The sequence below is a fragment of the Palaemon carinicauda genome, chromosome 1, assembly GCF_036898095.1.
Source record: "Palaemon carinicauda isolate YSFRI2023 chromosome 1, ASM3689809v2, whole genome shotgun sequence".
Taxonomy (NCBI): domain Eukaryota; kingdom Metazoa; phylum Arthropoda; class Malacostraca; order Decapoda; family Palaemonidae; genus Palaemon; species Palaemon carinicauda.
This window is the reverse complement of record NC_090725.1, coordinates 1,976,366-1,993,912: the sequence shown is the minus strand read 5'-3', so window position 1 is coordinate 1,993,912 and position 17,547 is coordinate 1,976,366. Positions and strand designations below refer to the sequence as shown.

At 43.7% G+C, this 17,547-nt stretch overlaps 1 protein-coding gene across 1 annotated transcript in view; it reads left to right on the top strand.

The window, feature by feature from the left end:
- Positions 1 to 3,211: 3,211 nt before the first annotated feature.
- Positions 3,212 to 17,547, top strand: part of LOC137646426 (U6 snRNA-associated Sm-like protein LSm4) — a 55,392-nt gene continuing 41,056 nt past the window's right edge. The window contains exon 1 of the mRNA XM_068379528.1: positions 3,212 to 3,347. Coding sequence (XP_068235629.1) covers positions 3,345 to 3,347 — 3 coding nt within the window. The 5' untranslated portion in view covers positions 3,212 to 3,344. The remainder of the gene's footprint in view (positions 3,348 to 17,547) is intronic.

Sequence of the window (17,547 nt, the reverse complement as noted above, 5' to 3'; positions counted from 1 at the left end):
TTGACTTAGTCTAAGGTTTCATGCAGATTTAATATTTTGAGTCAAGTGATTATATAATTTTCAGATCGTAACATTTTTGTCTTAATCTAAGTTTGGATCAGACTTAATATTTCGAGTGATTCATTTGTTTTATGTAAATTCTTTTCAAAGTGTTGTAATTTATATAGAATGTATTTATTTTTGTAAAGAGTGTATTATTCCAGTCACCAATGTTTACATTAGTATTCGCTTGTACATATACCAAAGGCACTTCCCCCAATTTTGGGGGGTAGCCGACATCAACAATGAAACAAAACAAAAAAGGGGACCTCTACTCTCTACGTTCCTCCAGCCTAACCAGGGATTCAGCCGAGTTCAGAACGTACTGTTAGGGTGCCACAGCCCAACCTCCCCCATTATCCACCACAGATGAAGCTTCATACTGCTGAATCCCCTACTGCTGAATCCCCTACTGTTGCTACCTCCGCGGTCATCTAAGGCACCGGAGGAAGCAGCAGGGCCTACCGGAACTGCGTCACAATCGCTCGCCATTCATTCGTATTTCTAGCACGCTCTCTTGCCTCTCTCACATCTATTCTCCTATCACCCAGAGCTTCCTTCACTCCATCCATCCACCCAAACCTTGGCCTTCCTCTTGTACTTCTCCCATCAACTCTTGCATTCATCACCTTCGCTTGTATCCTTGTTAAAGAATCGTAGTAAGAAGTAGTTTTAAATAGATCGTAATAAATCTTAAGAATAATTACCGAGTTATGTTTTGAGTGTACTTAAGAGATCTTTGGATATTCAGTGTTTTATATATTGCTGTCTGGGAGTTGTATAACTGTCTCAAAGTTTGGGTATTAATATTTCCAAGTGTAACAGATTTAATGTAAAAACAAACAGGTGAATTTGGAACTCGAAAGGTTGTATAGCTGGCCAGCCATGATATATATATATATATATATATGTATATATATTATATGTTTGGCTCCCAGACACGGGACCATAGTACAATATATATATATATATATATATGTGTGTGTATAGTCTCTCTCTCTCTCTCTCTCTCTCTGTATATATATATATATATATGTGTGTGTGTGTGTGTGTATAAATATATTACATATGTAGTCTCTCTCTCTCTCTCTCTCTCTCTCTCTCTATATATATATATATATACTGTATATATATACTGTATATATATATATATATATACATATATATATATATATATGTGTGTGTGTGTGTGTGTGTGTGTGGAAAAATTGTTTTGAACGAGTGGGAGACTGTTCTGGGAAATGCCTCTACGACATGCAACAAAGATCTCACTCTGGGGGATAGGAGTGCACACATAAACCAGGATAAATTACTGATATGATGTAGTTCTCAATCCTTCACCCGAGAAAAGGGCCTTTTCTGTCCAGAAAAAAATTAACTCTCGACGAAAATCTTTAAAACTACTTTAGATTTGTCATTACTAAAGTCACCTCACTCTTAGGCTCTAGTTCGGATCCGTCCTAGCAATCCTTTGGTGAGATGCTGACAGGAATTTTACTTCAAAAACAATTTTGCTGAAAGTGGAAATGGGGGCAGTCATATATGCAATAATTAGAAAAAAAGGATATTAACCTTCCAAGCACAAAAATAAAAGCGTACACTTGTTTAATATCACTTACCTATTTTATTCATTGTTTAATTTACTCTTATCATGCCTCTGAAATAACCAGTACCTTCAACTTCACTTACTAGGACCTATCCCGGACCCATAATTCTTTTACGCTTGGTTAACACATAATTATTCAAATGAAAGGAGCCAGGCTACCCTTGGGTAGAACCTAATATAATTTCTTTATTATACAAAATTATGACAAGGAAAATGACATCTTAACATGAGAGCGAATAAAATAAATACACAGTTAACACGAAATCAAAATAAATTAGAAATAGTCAGTGGTAGCCTATCCTTAAACTAAGCTATAGGTCTATTGCAATGTTATGTAACTAAAATAAGGTCAGACACCTGATAATGTGACTTGAGACTTAAATACCCTATAAAGTAATATATACACAAAGATTATCAATTACAACTGATCCCACGCACTCAGCCTGATTAATGTAAAGCCAGAAATCTATGCTATGTAACGTAAAATAGATTAAAAGTCACCATTCAATAGTGATAAGTTTTTTTTATTGTTCTTTAACTCTAGTATTTTCTTTTTATTTTCATTTTAAGCGTGATATCCAAAGAATACCAAATTGCCCTGAAAATTTCCCACTATAATCAGGGTATTTTCTAACTCCACGTTCCTTCCTTTCACTTCCTTATCCCCGCTCAATTCATATATACTACAATGAGACTAAATTTTCTTTTAATAATACTCCCTTTCAAATTTAATATATCTCTATTCATCGTCAGTATTTTCCATGTCTATTAACCCTATTTCCTTGTTTGTCTCTGTACAGCACCACTAATCCCCTTCTCTTTTTATCTTTAAATCCCTCATACTCTTTCTTTTTGGTATTATTGTCTTTCCATCACTTATATTAACCTTAGCTATTTCTATTGTTTCAGTTAATGCTATTATATTGATATCGAAACTTTCTGTTGGCGAAGAATAACTCTCTACTAATTAGATAAGAGCTTGGTCCATTTATTCAAATGTCTTTATTATTGAACAATGACCACGGTCAATCTGAAATGAACATAAAACATATTAAGAATAAATGATGAACAATGTATATAACTCAAATGAACATAAAACATATTTAGAATAAATGATGAACAATGTATATAACTCAAATGAACATAAAACATATTTAGAATAAATGATGAACAATGTATATAACTCAAATGAACATAAAACATATTAAGAATAAATGATGAACAATGTATATAACTCAAATGAACATAAAACATATTAAGAATAAATGATGAACAATGTATATAACTCAAATGAACATAAAACATATTAAGAATAAATGATGAACAATGTATATAACTCAAATGAACATAAAACATATTTAGAATAAATGATGAACAATGTATATAACTCAAATGAACATAAAACATATTTAGAATAAATGATGAACAATGTATGTAACTCAAATGAACATAAAACATATTAAGAATAAATGATGAACAATGTATATAACTCAAATGAACATAAAACATATTAAGAATAAATGATGAACAATGTATATAACTCAATGTTTATAACCCTCTACTAATAGAAGAAGAAGAAGTTCTTGAGCCATTGAAAGTTTACGTCTGCCGAGCGGTAAACGTTTCAACTTGAATCTGTCTGTCATGGTTTACTAATTCCACCTTCGACGTACTACCGAATATTCTCTAGGACTTCGCAATGGTGAGAATGTTCTGCTGTTTATTACTAACTATAAAATTCTAATGAAATGATGTAGGCTTATCATAAGTTACAGCTTTCTATAATGCTTCGCTAAGTTCCAACCCCATGATAAGGCACAGAGTACCTTCTCTTGCGGCTTCTTGCCCCCATTGCACCGCTATATACCCCAGATGTCGTGAGGTAAACAAGCTAGACTATCCTAGTCTGGATAATTAATTTTTATCGTTTGAGCTTTTGTATAACAACGAACAGGATCTCCCCTGTGCGCAGAACACCACCTAACCTAAACTCCCCCACCTAACCTGAAATACTGTACTAGCTGTGTTGTTATCCATGTACTTAATAGGGTTAGGTGCTATTTCGGTAATTTTGTATTGTATTACATGGTGTGATTTCGCACAGGAAATATATGATTTCCTATAGCGTATAGAGAAGAAAAGGATTGATTTACGATTATATATCGGTTCCCCAGTATGTTTTCCCCACCCAAAACCCCGAGTTCCCTCTGGGGGTCCCCCATTATCGGAGGATATAGATGTATATATATTTCTGAAACTATTGATAACCGCGGCCCATCCGGGTAACTGAGCAGTCACGTGACTTCCCGCACGTGGCGCAGTGAAAACAAACCACACTTTAACGTGGTGCTGCATGAACGGTCGTCTGTTAAAGCTAAATTATTCGCCATTATGCCATCATCATGTGTTATTTTCAACTGCCAGAATCACAATATGATGCAAGGAAAGATGTTGCATTTTTACAAGTTCCCCAGTCGTAGCAGAAGCCCGGATAGGAGGGATAAGTGGCTTGCAGCATGCCAGCAAATGAATCCAAATGGACACAAATGGTCCCCACTAGAGTCGGGTTATTTGTAGTGAACACTTTATCTCAGGGATTTATGAAATTTAACATATTTTAATATAATTTAACATTCTGGTGGTTGGTGTTCCAACAGTATGTCTATTGGTGTTCATTATGAATTTATATTAAATTGCCAAAACACAGGTAAACCCAACATGACTGAGAAAGAACACCCAGACTACATTTCATGCATACTGCCTTTCAAGAAAGACAGCTATGCCAAAGCCAAACGACAACTTGAGAGGTATGAGCGAAATGACAAGAGAAGGCGATTGGTTTATGAGGCCAGCAGTAATACACCTCACACTTGTGTGCTGTAAACAGTTCAAAATAATTATTGTTTATCATCATTTTTAACTTGCAAGTGTCGCTAGAAGTTAGAACAGTTGTATTTTATATCTTATTACTCACTTGAAGCATTTAACTTTATATTGTAACGTGTTTTAGCAGCTCCAACCAAAGAATTCACATAATCGTAAGCCATTGTTCTGGTTTGTTTTCACTTCGCTTGATTCCCGCGCTAGCGGTCACGTGATCGATGACGTCAGCCCGCGGTTATGAATTCATTTGCGACGGGAACGAGTGTTATTTTCGAAGGGAGCGTAATTTTTCCTATAAGAAAAAGTAGTTGGTATCCTAGGTTACATTGCCATGTAATACTACAATGAAACCGCTATCTCCGTAAACTATATTTTTCATGCTTGCTATCTTCTGTTGACGTATTGTCGCGCTTTTTATGCAGTTTGCAGTCATTTCCCCAATGAGGTTTATGTGAAGTTAATATTGATTTTTATGGTTGTAATTTGCATTAAGAGTTGAATGAAGGAATATTAATTAAATGAGGGAATAAAAGAATGATCAATACTATTTTATTTCAAAAGGCTACATAATACTGAAAGAAAAATATATATCTTTGCATTATTATTCTTTTGTATGTCATTCCCCAAAGCAAGGGGCTACACAATCTACATAATCGTACTTCACAGTCCTTGTTCCAATGTGAGCTATCCCTTCTTTCGTTGTTCTTCCGTCACTGTGCACAAGTCCTTTGAGATCTCTTTTTGTCTGTAGGTGGACAATAATCAGGAAAGTGCCTGCCAGTAAGCCGTGAAGGTTTCGTTGCAAGTTGTGGGGCCTGCAAAAGTGAACAGGTCTTTCTTCTGCATATTTGATGATCAGTCTTTCACTAATCCTCAAAACAAACACACGTCTTACAACCCTCGCCCCAAGGGCTCTATATGTAATACTGTATAGCAATTCAGAACAAACATGTCTAACAAAGGGCAAAATACTTTCTTGTAATATTTTGAGTCTCTCACCCATCCATTTTTGCATGAAAAACTTTTTTTTTTTTGTTAGATTTCTTGTTGTTTTCTGATGTTACCTTCCGCAAATATATTGTTTTCTTATTTCCACCACCCAACAGTAATTTTGGGAACTCCAGGTGGGGTAATGAAAAGTAACGAATTTTGGAAGATTATAATGGCAGAAACCAAAAAAACAACCAGAAAAATAACAGGTAGGCTAAATGGTTTTATGCAAAAATATGAAGAGGAACAATACTTATGAAAGCTATCACGGGCCCATTTGCTTCCAAACCCAGTTTTCTATCGAGCATACTGATCTTTGCTCCGCTGTGGCTCACTTCGCCCACAATGAAACATTACATCACCTCCTATGTTCTGGCAAGCAGTACATATTTGGCTGTATCCTTAGGTTACACTGAGTCGTAAATCTATAATGACATACCTTAATAGTTGGAGTCAGAGTCAGAATACCCAACATTGGGAGCAAAAACTGGCTAGACAGTTTGAGATGCCCCACTGGGTCCTGCTTGTTCAGTAAGGCCACTAGGTACTGGTTGTGGGGTAAGGCCACTAGGTCCTGGTTTAGGGGTATAGCCACTCGGTCCTGTGTGGGTTGTATGCCCAAATAGTGTTCACAATTTTCCGGCAGCAAGAAAGAACTGTTGCGGCAACTCTTTGTAGTTAGGGATAGATATAAAAAATATATAGCGAGAGATATGTTGCTTATAGTACTGTACTCTCTCTTAACACTAGACTTAAGAACATACGACCTAATGCCCCTCCATAACGGTTTAATGTTCTGGGTATGGATTTCCACATTTTGAGGGTCCACAAAGTATGATTTATAGTCCAGTGCCAGTACCCGGGTCACTACTTTTCTTGTATGCGCCCTATTCGTCACTGGCTATAATGCTACCTGGCTGCATATACTTTTGAATAAGAGGTATTAATGTTGCACTGTCTCTATGTGGAGTTTCAATTAGTGGCACTGCAAAAAACCTCTTGGAGTCACGCTCTATTCCATCAAAAACCTACACACCAGGAATTTCTCGACCACATCTGTATTTTGACTTGCCAAACTTAGACTCGTCTATTTCAACAAAAATGTCTGGCCCTCCAATTGGTGCTGGTTATCAGCAAAATGTTCAGTTACCTCAGAACAATAGCTCCTCCAATTAACACTGTCTTCAAGACCCAAATTTAGGTTCCTAAAACATCTGAGTAAAACTTTCCTGTAACCACAGGTTCCCGAAAAGGATTAACTTTCACGGTTTGAAATGACACTTACCCAAAAAGTATTCTATAATCACTCATAGAGAATGTACACTGGATACATTTTTTACTTCGGTTTTCTAACTTTACCATGACTGCCAATAAGGACTTTCAGGCCACAATGAACATGTTTGTAATACTTAGGGCAAGTTATTTTTGAAGGAAGCACACCGTGATTACGTAAAAATGTTTAAGTTTCTTCGTTATTTGTTGAAAACAGTCTGATAGCTTTGTGTGGGGTAAATTCGCAACTTTTACCAAAGGTCACCATAACTGAACTAAAGACCCGGTCAAACGCCAAGCGGTCACTGAGGCCAAGGCAAGGAAGGCTTTATAATTTGAAAATGAGCGGGCTACCGGGGAGATGCATGAATAACGTTAATCATCAAGGACCAATCAAATGGTGTGATTATAATGTATCTTGATTCTGATTGGCTAATTTTTATTACAGATCAAGCAAAACGAGAGAATAAAGACAATTTTTTTTTTTCATGCACATACAGTAAAGGATAACCACATCATCAAGTCAAAATCCTGCCAAAATCTAATACTAATAATAATACATTAAGAGAAACTACATTGTTTCCATTGGAGCACCAAAATCAGTGGGTGGAGCTACTGCGCATTCGGGTGAAAATTATCACAGTGCGCAAAGGGTCGGAGGACAATAGAATAGGAACGAACATATCAAGTAACAGGAGCTACTCTGTGTCACTGTGAAGATAAATCTTTATTTACTGTAAGCGAGTTTATTTTTTTTTGTCTCCTTACTTATTTGTGCCGATAATGTATTGGTAAGAATGGGTTTTTTCACTTGCTTTAACTGACAAAAATATTAATAACAACAAAAGTGCTGGGTGAGATTCTATGAAAATATTAGCTTTTTCAATATTAAACTTACCCGATAATCATGTAGCTGTCAACTCCGTTGCCCGACAGAATTCTATGGAGGGATACGCCAGCTATCACAATACTAGAAGGGGGTGTACTTACCAGCGCCACCTGTGGCCAGGTACTCAAGTACTTCTTGTTGACACCTCCTCAATTATTCCTCTGTCGTGCTTCCGGCAAGACGTTCTGGGATACGCTTATGGTCTTCGAGTTTATTCACGGATATTTGGTGAAGTATTCTCTCAGATTAACGGCTGTCGCTTTACTGGAAACCTTCTTATATTAGCTAGATAGCTTTTATATAGTCCTGATATAACGGTTAACGATTTTTGCTTGTTTTTGGAACCCCCTTTGGCTAACTCTTTGGATTACAAGATGTCTGACATTTCGCAAGCCCCCTCCCATAGACGATGTAGGTCTTGCAATAGGCGTATTCCGAAGGCCTCGGTAGATCCTCACACCGCTTGTTCTGACTGTAGGGACAGGCCCTGTCAGTTAGAAAATCGATGTGAGGAATGCGCCGGACTTTCGGAATTGGAATTTGTCCGTCTTTTAAAATATTCAACTAAGTTAGAGAGAGGTAGAGTTAGGAGGAGTTCTTCTCACTCTTCACTGTTTTCCTCACCTCATGATCCCCTACCTTTTCCTACCCCTGTAGTGGCTACCCCCGAACCTACTGTGTGCCCTCCGCCTGATATGTCAGTTGTTTTGCGTGCTATTCAGGCTTTAGGCGATAAAGTAGAGTCAGTGGTAAGTGACCATAAGTCTCTGATGGCCGAAGTTAAAGAACTGAAGGTCAAGAGTGCAGTGGGTGGAGTTAGTGCCAGTGCTGTGACGAGTGCTAGTGTCGGTGCAGTGCCAAGTGCTAGTGTTAGTGCCAGTGTGGTGCGTGAGGATTTTTCTGTGCGAGCCAGTCGTCCTCCCAGTCCGGGACCTCTTGCAAGCTCCCATGCCTAGGGGAGAAGCAATGTCGAAGGGCATAAGGGTTCGGCAGGCCTTGTTAGGCGCACAGAACTATCCTCGGTGGTTGCGGGCGTGTCTTCCAAAGACCGTCACTCCCACCTGCAGACGATTGAGCCCGTCTTTATCTCGTCCGCTGATCAACTGTCAGGGAAGAAACGTTGGTCTCAGGTCTCGAGACCGCTTAAACGTAGAGTCCAGTCCGCGAGTGCTCAGCCAGGTTGCAGTCATTGGCTCAGCTCTGACTCGCCTCAGTCATCTGTCGACTGTACTCCGCCCAAGAGGAGTAAGGTTCTGCCACAACAGAGCTCGACTGTTAAGGCTTTACCTCAGTCTACTATCGTTTCTGCCGATCCCAAGTGGACTCTGCTTCAGTCCATGCAAGCACAGCTTTCGGACTTGATGCGTGAGTGTCGGGCTGAGAGTGTTGCACCTCCGCCTCCGCCTACACTCCCTCCGCCTGTTCTCGCTCCGCCTGCGCTCGCTCCGCCTGGTCGCAGCACCATCTGCCAGGCGTACGATGTTGAGCCACTTTCTGAGTTCGCTGTTCCCAGTGGTGTTCAGCCTCAGCCTTCTTTAAGGCAACCTTTTCTTTGGGATCAGGAGGATTATTCCACTCTTCCTCCGCCTCCCCTTGCTGCTCCACCAGCAGAGCATTTGAAATGTTCAACTTTCTCGACTGGTGCCTGGGGGCCCTCAGCAAGAAAACCTCTCCTGCGGACAAAGATTCTGCCATGCTATTAATGTCCTGCATGGATAAGGCCATCAGAGATGGATCGGGCGAGCTAGCGTCGATGTTTGTATCAGGGGTGTTGAAGAAAAGGGAACAACTGTGTACCTTCCTTTCCGCCAGCATTACACCTTGCCAACGGTCACAACTCCTTTTTGCTCCGCTCTCGAAGTTCCTCTTTCCCGAAGAGCTAGTTAAGGACTTGTCTGCTGCCCTGATACAAAAGGATACGCACGATCTTGTAGCCTCATCGGCTCGTAAGTCTAAGGTTGCCACCTCAGTCCCCAAGACTTATCGCTCCCCAGTGGCTGATACCCCGGCTACGAGGTTCATACCGCCCTTTCGTGGTAGAGCCCCCAGCCGAGGAAGCTCCCGTCCAGACTCTCACAGGAGCAAGTCTAGGAAAGGATCCAGGACATCTAAAGGAAAAAACTGACTCTCCGTTTCTCCAGACAACAGTAGGAGCCAGACTCAAGATCTTCTGGCGAGCCTGGGAGAAGAGAGGTGCAGACGCACAGTCTGTCAGTTGGCTGAGGAACGGTTACAGGATTCCATTCTGCCTCAAACCACCTCTGACCACATCGCCCATCAACCTCTCTCCCAACTACAAAGAAGAGGACAAGAGGCTAGCATTGCAACAGGAGGTGTCGCTACTTGTGCAGAAGAAGGCAGTGGTTATAGTCCGGGACCATCAATCCCCGGGCTTCTACAACCGTCTCTTTCTTGTGGCCAAGAAGACAGGAGGTTGGAGACCGGTGCTGGACGTCAGCTCTCTCAACGAGTATGTCACCAAGCAGACGTTCACGATGGAGACGACCAAGTCGGTCTTAGCAGCGGTCAGACAGGAGGACTGGATGGTCTCGTTGGACTTGAAAGATGCATACTTTCACGTTCCCATTCATCCAGACTCCCAACCTTTCCTGAGATTCGTTTTCGGAAAGGTTGTCTATCAGTTCCAAGCCCTGTGTTTTGGCCTAAGCACAGCTCCTATGGTCTTTACTCATCTGATGAGGAATGTAGCAAAATTCCTACACTTGTCGAACATCAGAGCCTCCCTCTACCTAGACGACTGGCTGTTTAGAGCCTCCACGAGTCGTCGTTGTCTGGAGAACCTCAATTGGACTTTAGACTTAATCAGAGACCTAGGTCTATTAGTCAATATAGAGAAATCTCAACTCATTCCCTCCCAATCCATTGTGTACCTGGGAATGGAGATTCGGAGTCAGGATTTTCGGGCTTTTCCATCGGCCCCCAGGATAAGCCAAGCCCTAGAGTGCATCATGAGCATGCTGAAGAGGAGCAATTGCTCAGTGAGACAGTGGATGAGTCTCACAGGGACCCTCTCATCACTGGCCCTGTTTGTCGAGCTAGGAAGACTCCACCTCCGCCCTCTTCAATTCCATCTTGCAGCTCATTGGGACAAGGGTTCGACTCTAGAAGCAGTCTCTATCCCTATCAACCAAGAGATGAAGACCACTCTCCTGTGGTGGAAGCACAACCTCCTTCTCAAGGAGGGTCTATCATTGGCCATTCAGACCCCCAATCTTCATCTCTTCTCAGATGCATCGGACTCGGGCTGGGGTGCAACCTTGGACGGACGGGAATGCTCGGGAATGTGGAACAAGGAACAAGGATTACTCCACATCAACTGCAAGGAACTGCTAGCAGTTCATCTAGCCCTGTTGAACTTCAAGTCCCTCCTGCTAGGCAAAGTGGTGGAGGTGAACTCAGACAACACCACAGCCTTGGCTTACATCTCCAAGCAAGGAGGGACCCATTCGAGGAGCCTTTACGAGATCGCAAGGGATCTCCTCATTTGGTCAAGAGGTCTAAACCTCACTCTGGTCACGAGGTTCATCCAGGGCGATATGAACGTTTCAGCAGATCGCCTAAGCAGAAGGAATCAGGTCATTCCCACGGAATGGACCCTCCACAAGAGTGTGTGCAACAGACTTTGGACCTTGTGGGGTCAACCTACCATAGATCTGTTTGCCACCTCCATAACCAAGAGACTTCCGCTGTATTGTTCCCCTGTTCCAGACCCTGCAGCAGTTCATGTGGATGCTTTTCTACTGAACTGGTCCCATCTCGACCTGTACGCATTCCCTCCGTTCAAGATAATAAACAAAGTTCTGCAGAAATTCGTCTCGCACGAAGGGACACGGCTGACGCTGGTTGCTCCCCTTTGGCCTGCAAGAGAATGGTTCACAGAGGTACTTCAATGGCTAGTCGACTTCCCCAGGACTCTACCTCTAAGAGTGGACCTTCTACGTCAACCTCACGTAGACAGGTTGCACCCAAACCTCCACGCTCTTCGGCTGACTGCCTTCAGACTGTCGAAAGATTCGCTAGAGCTAGAGGCTTTTCGAAGGAGGCAGCCAGTGCGATTGCCAGAGCTAGAAGAGTTTCCACTCGTAGAGTCTACCAGTCTAAGTGGGAGGTCTTCCGAAGCTGGTGTAGAGCCAATTCAATATCCTCTACCAATACCTCTGTGATCCAAATAGCTGACTTCCTTCTACATCTTAGGAATGAGAGATCCCTTTCAGCACCTACGATTAAAGGATATAGGAGTATGTTGGCTTCAGTTCTCCGCCACAGAGGTTTGGACCTGTCTTCCAACAAGGACCTTCAAGACATTCTCAAGTCTTTTGAGACGTCTAAAGAACGTCGTCTTTCCACTCCAGGCTGGAATCTAGACGTAGTCTTAAGGTTCCTTATGACATCTAGGTTCGAACCTCTCCAGTCAGCTTCCTTCAAGGACCTTACCCTCAAGACTCTTTTTCTCGTTTGCCTTGCAACAGCTAAGAGAGTCAGTGAGGTTCATGCCTTCAGCAAGAACATTGGTTTCACAACCGAATCTGCAACATGTTCTTTTCAGCTTGGATTCCTAGCAAAGAACGAGCTTCCTTCACGTCCTTGGCCTAGATCGTTCGAAATACCTAGCCTCTCCAACATGGTAGGTAACGAACTAGAGAGAGTTCTTTGCCCTGTCAGAGCTCTCAAATATTATCTTAAGAGGTCTAAACCTATTCGAGGACAGTCAGAAGCCTTATGGTGTGCCATCAAGAAACCCTCGAGACCCATGTCCAAGAATGGGCTTTCGTATTATATAAGGCTTCTGATCAGAGAAGCACATTCTCACTTAAAGGAGGAAGACCTTGCATTGCTGAAGGTAAGGACCCACGAAGTAAGAGCTGTAGCTACTTCGATGGCCTTTAATAAAAACCGTTCTCTGCAGAGCATAATGGATGCAACCTATTGGAGGAGCAAGTCAGTGTTTGCATCATTTTATCTGAAAGATGTCCAGTCTCTTTACGAGAACTGCTACACCCTGGGACCATTCGTAGCAGCGAGTGCAGTAGTAGGTGAGGGCTCAGCCACTACATTCCCTTAATCCCATAACCTTTTTTAACCTTTCTCTTGAATACTTTTATTGTTGTTTTTATGGTTGTTACGGTAGGCTAAGAAGCCTTCCGCATCCTTGGATTTGGCGGGTGGTCTATTCATTCTTGAGAAGCGCCTGGGTTAAAGGTTTGGTAGAGGTCCTTTAGTAGGGGTTGCAACCCCGTGTACTTTGGCACCTTTGGGTTGATTCAGCCTCCAAGAGGAACGCTGCGCTCAGTAAGGAAGACGAACTTTAAATAAAGAGGCAGAGTAACGGTTCTATTCGACTTCCTTACCAGGTACTTATTATTTCATTGTTATTTGAGATAACTGTTATATGAAATATGGGATACTTAGCTATCCTTTAATCTTGTACACTGGTTTTCACCCACCTCCCTGGGTGTGAATCAGCTACATGATTATCGGGTAAGTTTAATATTGAAAAATGTTATTTTTATTAATAAAATAAATTTTTGAATATACTTACCCGATAATCATGATTTAATCGACCCTCCCTTCCTCCCCAGAGAGAACCAGTGGACCGAGGAATAATTGAGGTGTCAACAAGAAGTACTTGAGTACCTGGCCACAGGTGGCGCTGGTAAGTACACCCCCTTCTAGTATTGTGATAGCTGGCGTATCCCTCCATAGAATTCTGTCGGGCAACGGAGTTGACAGCTACATGATTATCGGGTAAGTATATTCAAAAATTTATTTTATTAATAAAAATAACATTTTTAAATATTTAACTTAGCCGGTGAATATATAGCTGCAACTCTGTTGCTCGACAGACAAAAAACTGTACAAAAAAACTCACCAGCGATCGCTATACAGGTTGCGGGTGTGCCCATCAGCGCCATCTGTCGGCCAGATACCAAGCTCCATGTAAGCATAGACTCAATTTTCTCTCTGTCGACGTGTCGACAAGACGTACTTTACTCGCTGTTGCTAACTGGAGTTTTTCACATCATCTTTGGTGAAGTACTATATTCTGGTTTTGAGCTTTCGCTGTGCAGGGTTTTTCTTCAAATAAATCCTTGAACTCTTTTTTTTGTATCGGATTCATTGTTGATGACTTAGATCGTTTTTTGGAATTTTCCCTTGACCAATTCAAAATGTCTGACCTTTCACAAGTTCCCAAGTTTAGAAAATGCAATGCTAGGGACTGTTCTAGGCGTCTTCCGAAGGCTTCTCTCGACCCTCACACTATTTGTTCCAATTGTCGGGGTAAAACCTGTCAATTGGAAGATCGGTGTGAGGAGTGCGTGGGCCTTTCGGAATTCGATTTTATCGAATTTGAAAAGTACACACGCAGGCTAGAGAGAGATAGAATTAGGAGAAGTTCTTCTAGGTCTATTGATATTTCCTCTCCTCATGCCCCACAACCTATTCCTTCCCCTGTAGTGGTTGTTCCTAACCCCCCTCCTAGCACTCAGGAACCATCGATGGCTGACATGATGCGTGCCATCCATGCCCTGGGGGAGAGAGTTGAGTCCCTTGCAAGTGACCGCAATCAACTCATGGCGGATGTTAAGGAGCTTAAGTGCCAAAGTGCCGCGGGAAGTGAGAAAGTGCCAAGTGAAAGTGTTGTGAACAGTGTTGCGCTTGAGGGTTCGTCTGTTCGTGCCTGTCGTCCTCCTAGTCCGGGACCTCTTGCAAGCTCCCAAGTCCAGGGGAGAAGCAATGTCGCACGACGCATGGGTTCGAGAGGCTTTAATCAGCGAACAGACGTTCCCTCCATGGTGTCAGGCGTATCTCCCCAAGATCGCCCCTACCTACGTAAGACGAGAGAGCCCGTTTATACCTCGTCGTCTGAAGGTGTTTCTCGTAAGAAACTTTGGACCAAGGTCTCACGACCTTTAAAGCGTAAATCGGTCCCTTCAGGACAAGTCCAACGTCCCGGTTGTAGCCACTGGGTCAGTTCGGACTCGTTGCCGTCATCTGATGACTGCTCACCGCCTAAGAGAGGCAAAGCGGTACCGCTTCAGGCACTAACACCGTCTGTCGCCGCACCTGCTCCCGTAGACCCTAAATGGGCCTTGCTGCAAGACATGCAGTCCAAGCTTACGTCTTTGATGCAGGACTTTCATGCGGAGAAGGTTGCTACCGTACCTTCTGGCCAACAACCTTCCAAGCGATTGGTTGTGCGTCCTGTTGACGCTGAGGTAACCTTCTCGCGTCTACCAGTTGAGGTGGTTCCTCCACCGATGCGATCCAGTGTGGGTTGCCAGCCGCACGTTGACGTTAAGCGACGCACGGAGGTGGTTGTTGACGTTCAGGACGTTCAACAACGATCAGAGGTGACTTGTTTTGACGCGGTGCGTCAACCTCCGCAACCCGGTGTGGTTTCCACTGCTCAACCCAGTCGGTCTAGACAGTCTCGGGTGGACGCTGTGCGTCCTCGCGCTCCCATGGTTGTTGACAGTTCACAGACTGTGCAGCAGTTCCATGACGTTGCGTCCGGCTCCGTCACGCATGCACCAGTGCGACCGGACTCAGCGAACCAGACGTTGCCCACTCCGTTGCCGTTTCCTCATCAGTTTTCGGATGAGGAACTTTCTGATGAGGATGTTGCTGAACATCAAGACGATCAACAGTCAGAACTGGACGAGCCTAAGTCAACTCAACCCTCTTTGGACTTTAGAAAAGTCTTGGCTGTATTCAAAGAGTTGTTTCCTGACCAGTTTATTTCTGTGGCTCCTCGTTCTCCGCCGTCAGAGTTTGTATTAGGCATGCCTTCTACCGCACCTGCCTTTACTAGACTCGTCCTCGCACGCTCGTCTAAGAGAGCTTTGCGGCTGATAGGAGACTGGTTAGAGTCCAAGAAGAGTTTAGGGAAGACAGCATTTGCCTTTCCCCCATCTAAACTCTCTTCTAGATCGAGCGTCTGGTATGCCACGGGAGAAGTTCTCGGCTTGGGAGTTCCTGCCTCTGCCCAGGGCGACTTCTCAAGTCTTGTAGACTCTCCCCGCCGCCTTGCCATGAGACGCTCGAAGATTTGTTGGTCACCATCGGACCTGGACCACCTTATGAAAGGGATCTTTAGGGCTTTCGAAGTCTTTAACTTTTTAGACTGGTGCTTAGGAGCCCTGAGCAGGAAAATCTCTTCGACAGATAAAGATATTTCGTTGCTCATTATGTCCTGCATGGACAAGGCCGTCCGTGATGGGTCCAATGAGCTTGCTGCCTCATTCACGTCCGGAGTCCTGAAAAAGCGAGAGTCTCTCTGCTCGTTCCTGTCTGCTGGAGTTACACCATGCCAGAGATCGGAACTTCTCTTTGCTCCCCTTTCCAGGTGCCTGTTTCCAGAAGTCTTGGTAAAGGAAATTGCTGCTTCGTTGGTGCAGAAGGACACTCACGATCTAGTTGCGTCCTCAGCTCGCAAAGCTCCCCCTTTGCCTGCATCTTCCGCTAGACCGAGGATAGACACTCCAGCGTCTCGCTTTATTCCGCCCTTTCGTGGCAGAGCCTCCAGCAGAGGAGGTGCTCGTGCCGAAGGGAAGCGAGGGAAGAGGAAAGGATCCAAGTCCTCTAAGGGCAGAGTCTGACTGCCCGCGACTTCAGACAGCAGTGGGAGCCAGACTCAAGAACTTCTGGCAAGCCTGGGAGAGGAGAGGCGCAGATTCACAATCTGTGAAGTTACTCAGAGAGGGGTACAAAATCCCTTTTGTACGCAAACCCCCTCTAGCAACGTCTCCCATCGATCTCTCTCCCAGGTACAGAGAGGAAGAAAAGAGACAAGCCCTGAAACTGGAAGTGTCTCTTTTGCTAGAGAAGGGAGCGGTGGTCAAAGTCTCGGACCTTCAATCACCGGGATTCTACAACCGCCTCTTCCTAGTTTCAAAGAAGACAGGAGGGTGGAGACCGGTGCTAGACGTCAGTGCTCTGAATGTCTTTGTCACAAAGACGAAGTTCTCCATGGAGACCACAAAGTCAGTCTTAGCAGCGGTCAGAAGGGAAGACTGGATGGTCTCGCTAGACCTAAGGGACGCCTACTTCCACGTCCCCATTCACTCAGACTCCCAACCTTTTCTGAGATTCGTTTTCGAAAATGTGGTCTACCAGTTTCGGGCCCTGTGCTTTGGCCTAAGCACAGCTCCTCTCGTGTTTACGAGGCTGATGAGGAATGTGGCCAAATTCCTCCACTTATCGGACATCCGAGCCTCCCTTTATTTGGACGACTGGCTTCTCAGAGCCTCTTCCAGTCGTCGCTGTCTGAAGGATCTCAAGTGGACTCTAGATCTGACCAAGGAATTGGGACTCCTAGTCAATATGGAAAAGTCGCAACTGGTCCCATCCCAAACTATTGTGTATTTAGGGATGGAGATTCACAGTCTAGCTTTTCGGGCTTTTCCGTCGGCCCCCAGAATAAGTCAAGCCCTGTTATTCATCCAGAACATGCTGAAGAAGGAACGCTGCTCAGTCAGGCTGTGGATGAGTCTGGTAGGGACGCTGTCATCCCTGGAACAATTTGTGTCACTAGGAAGACTACACCTCCGTCCTCTTCAATACCATCTAGCTTTTCACTGGAAAAAGGACAAGACGCTAGAAGCGGTCTCGATCCCGATTTCCGAAAAGATGAAGTCTTGTCTGACTTGGTGGAAGGACAATATCAACCTAAGAGAGGGTCTTCCCCTGGCTGTTCAGACTCCCAACCACGTTCTCTTCTCGGACGCATCGGACGTGGGCTGGGGCGCGACACTAGACGGTCGGGAATGCTCAGGACTGTGGAACTCGAGTCAGAGGAGCATGCATATCAACTGCAAGGAGCTGTTGGCAGTTCATCTGGCCTTGA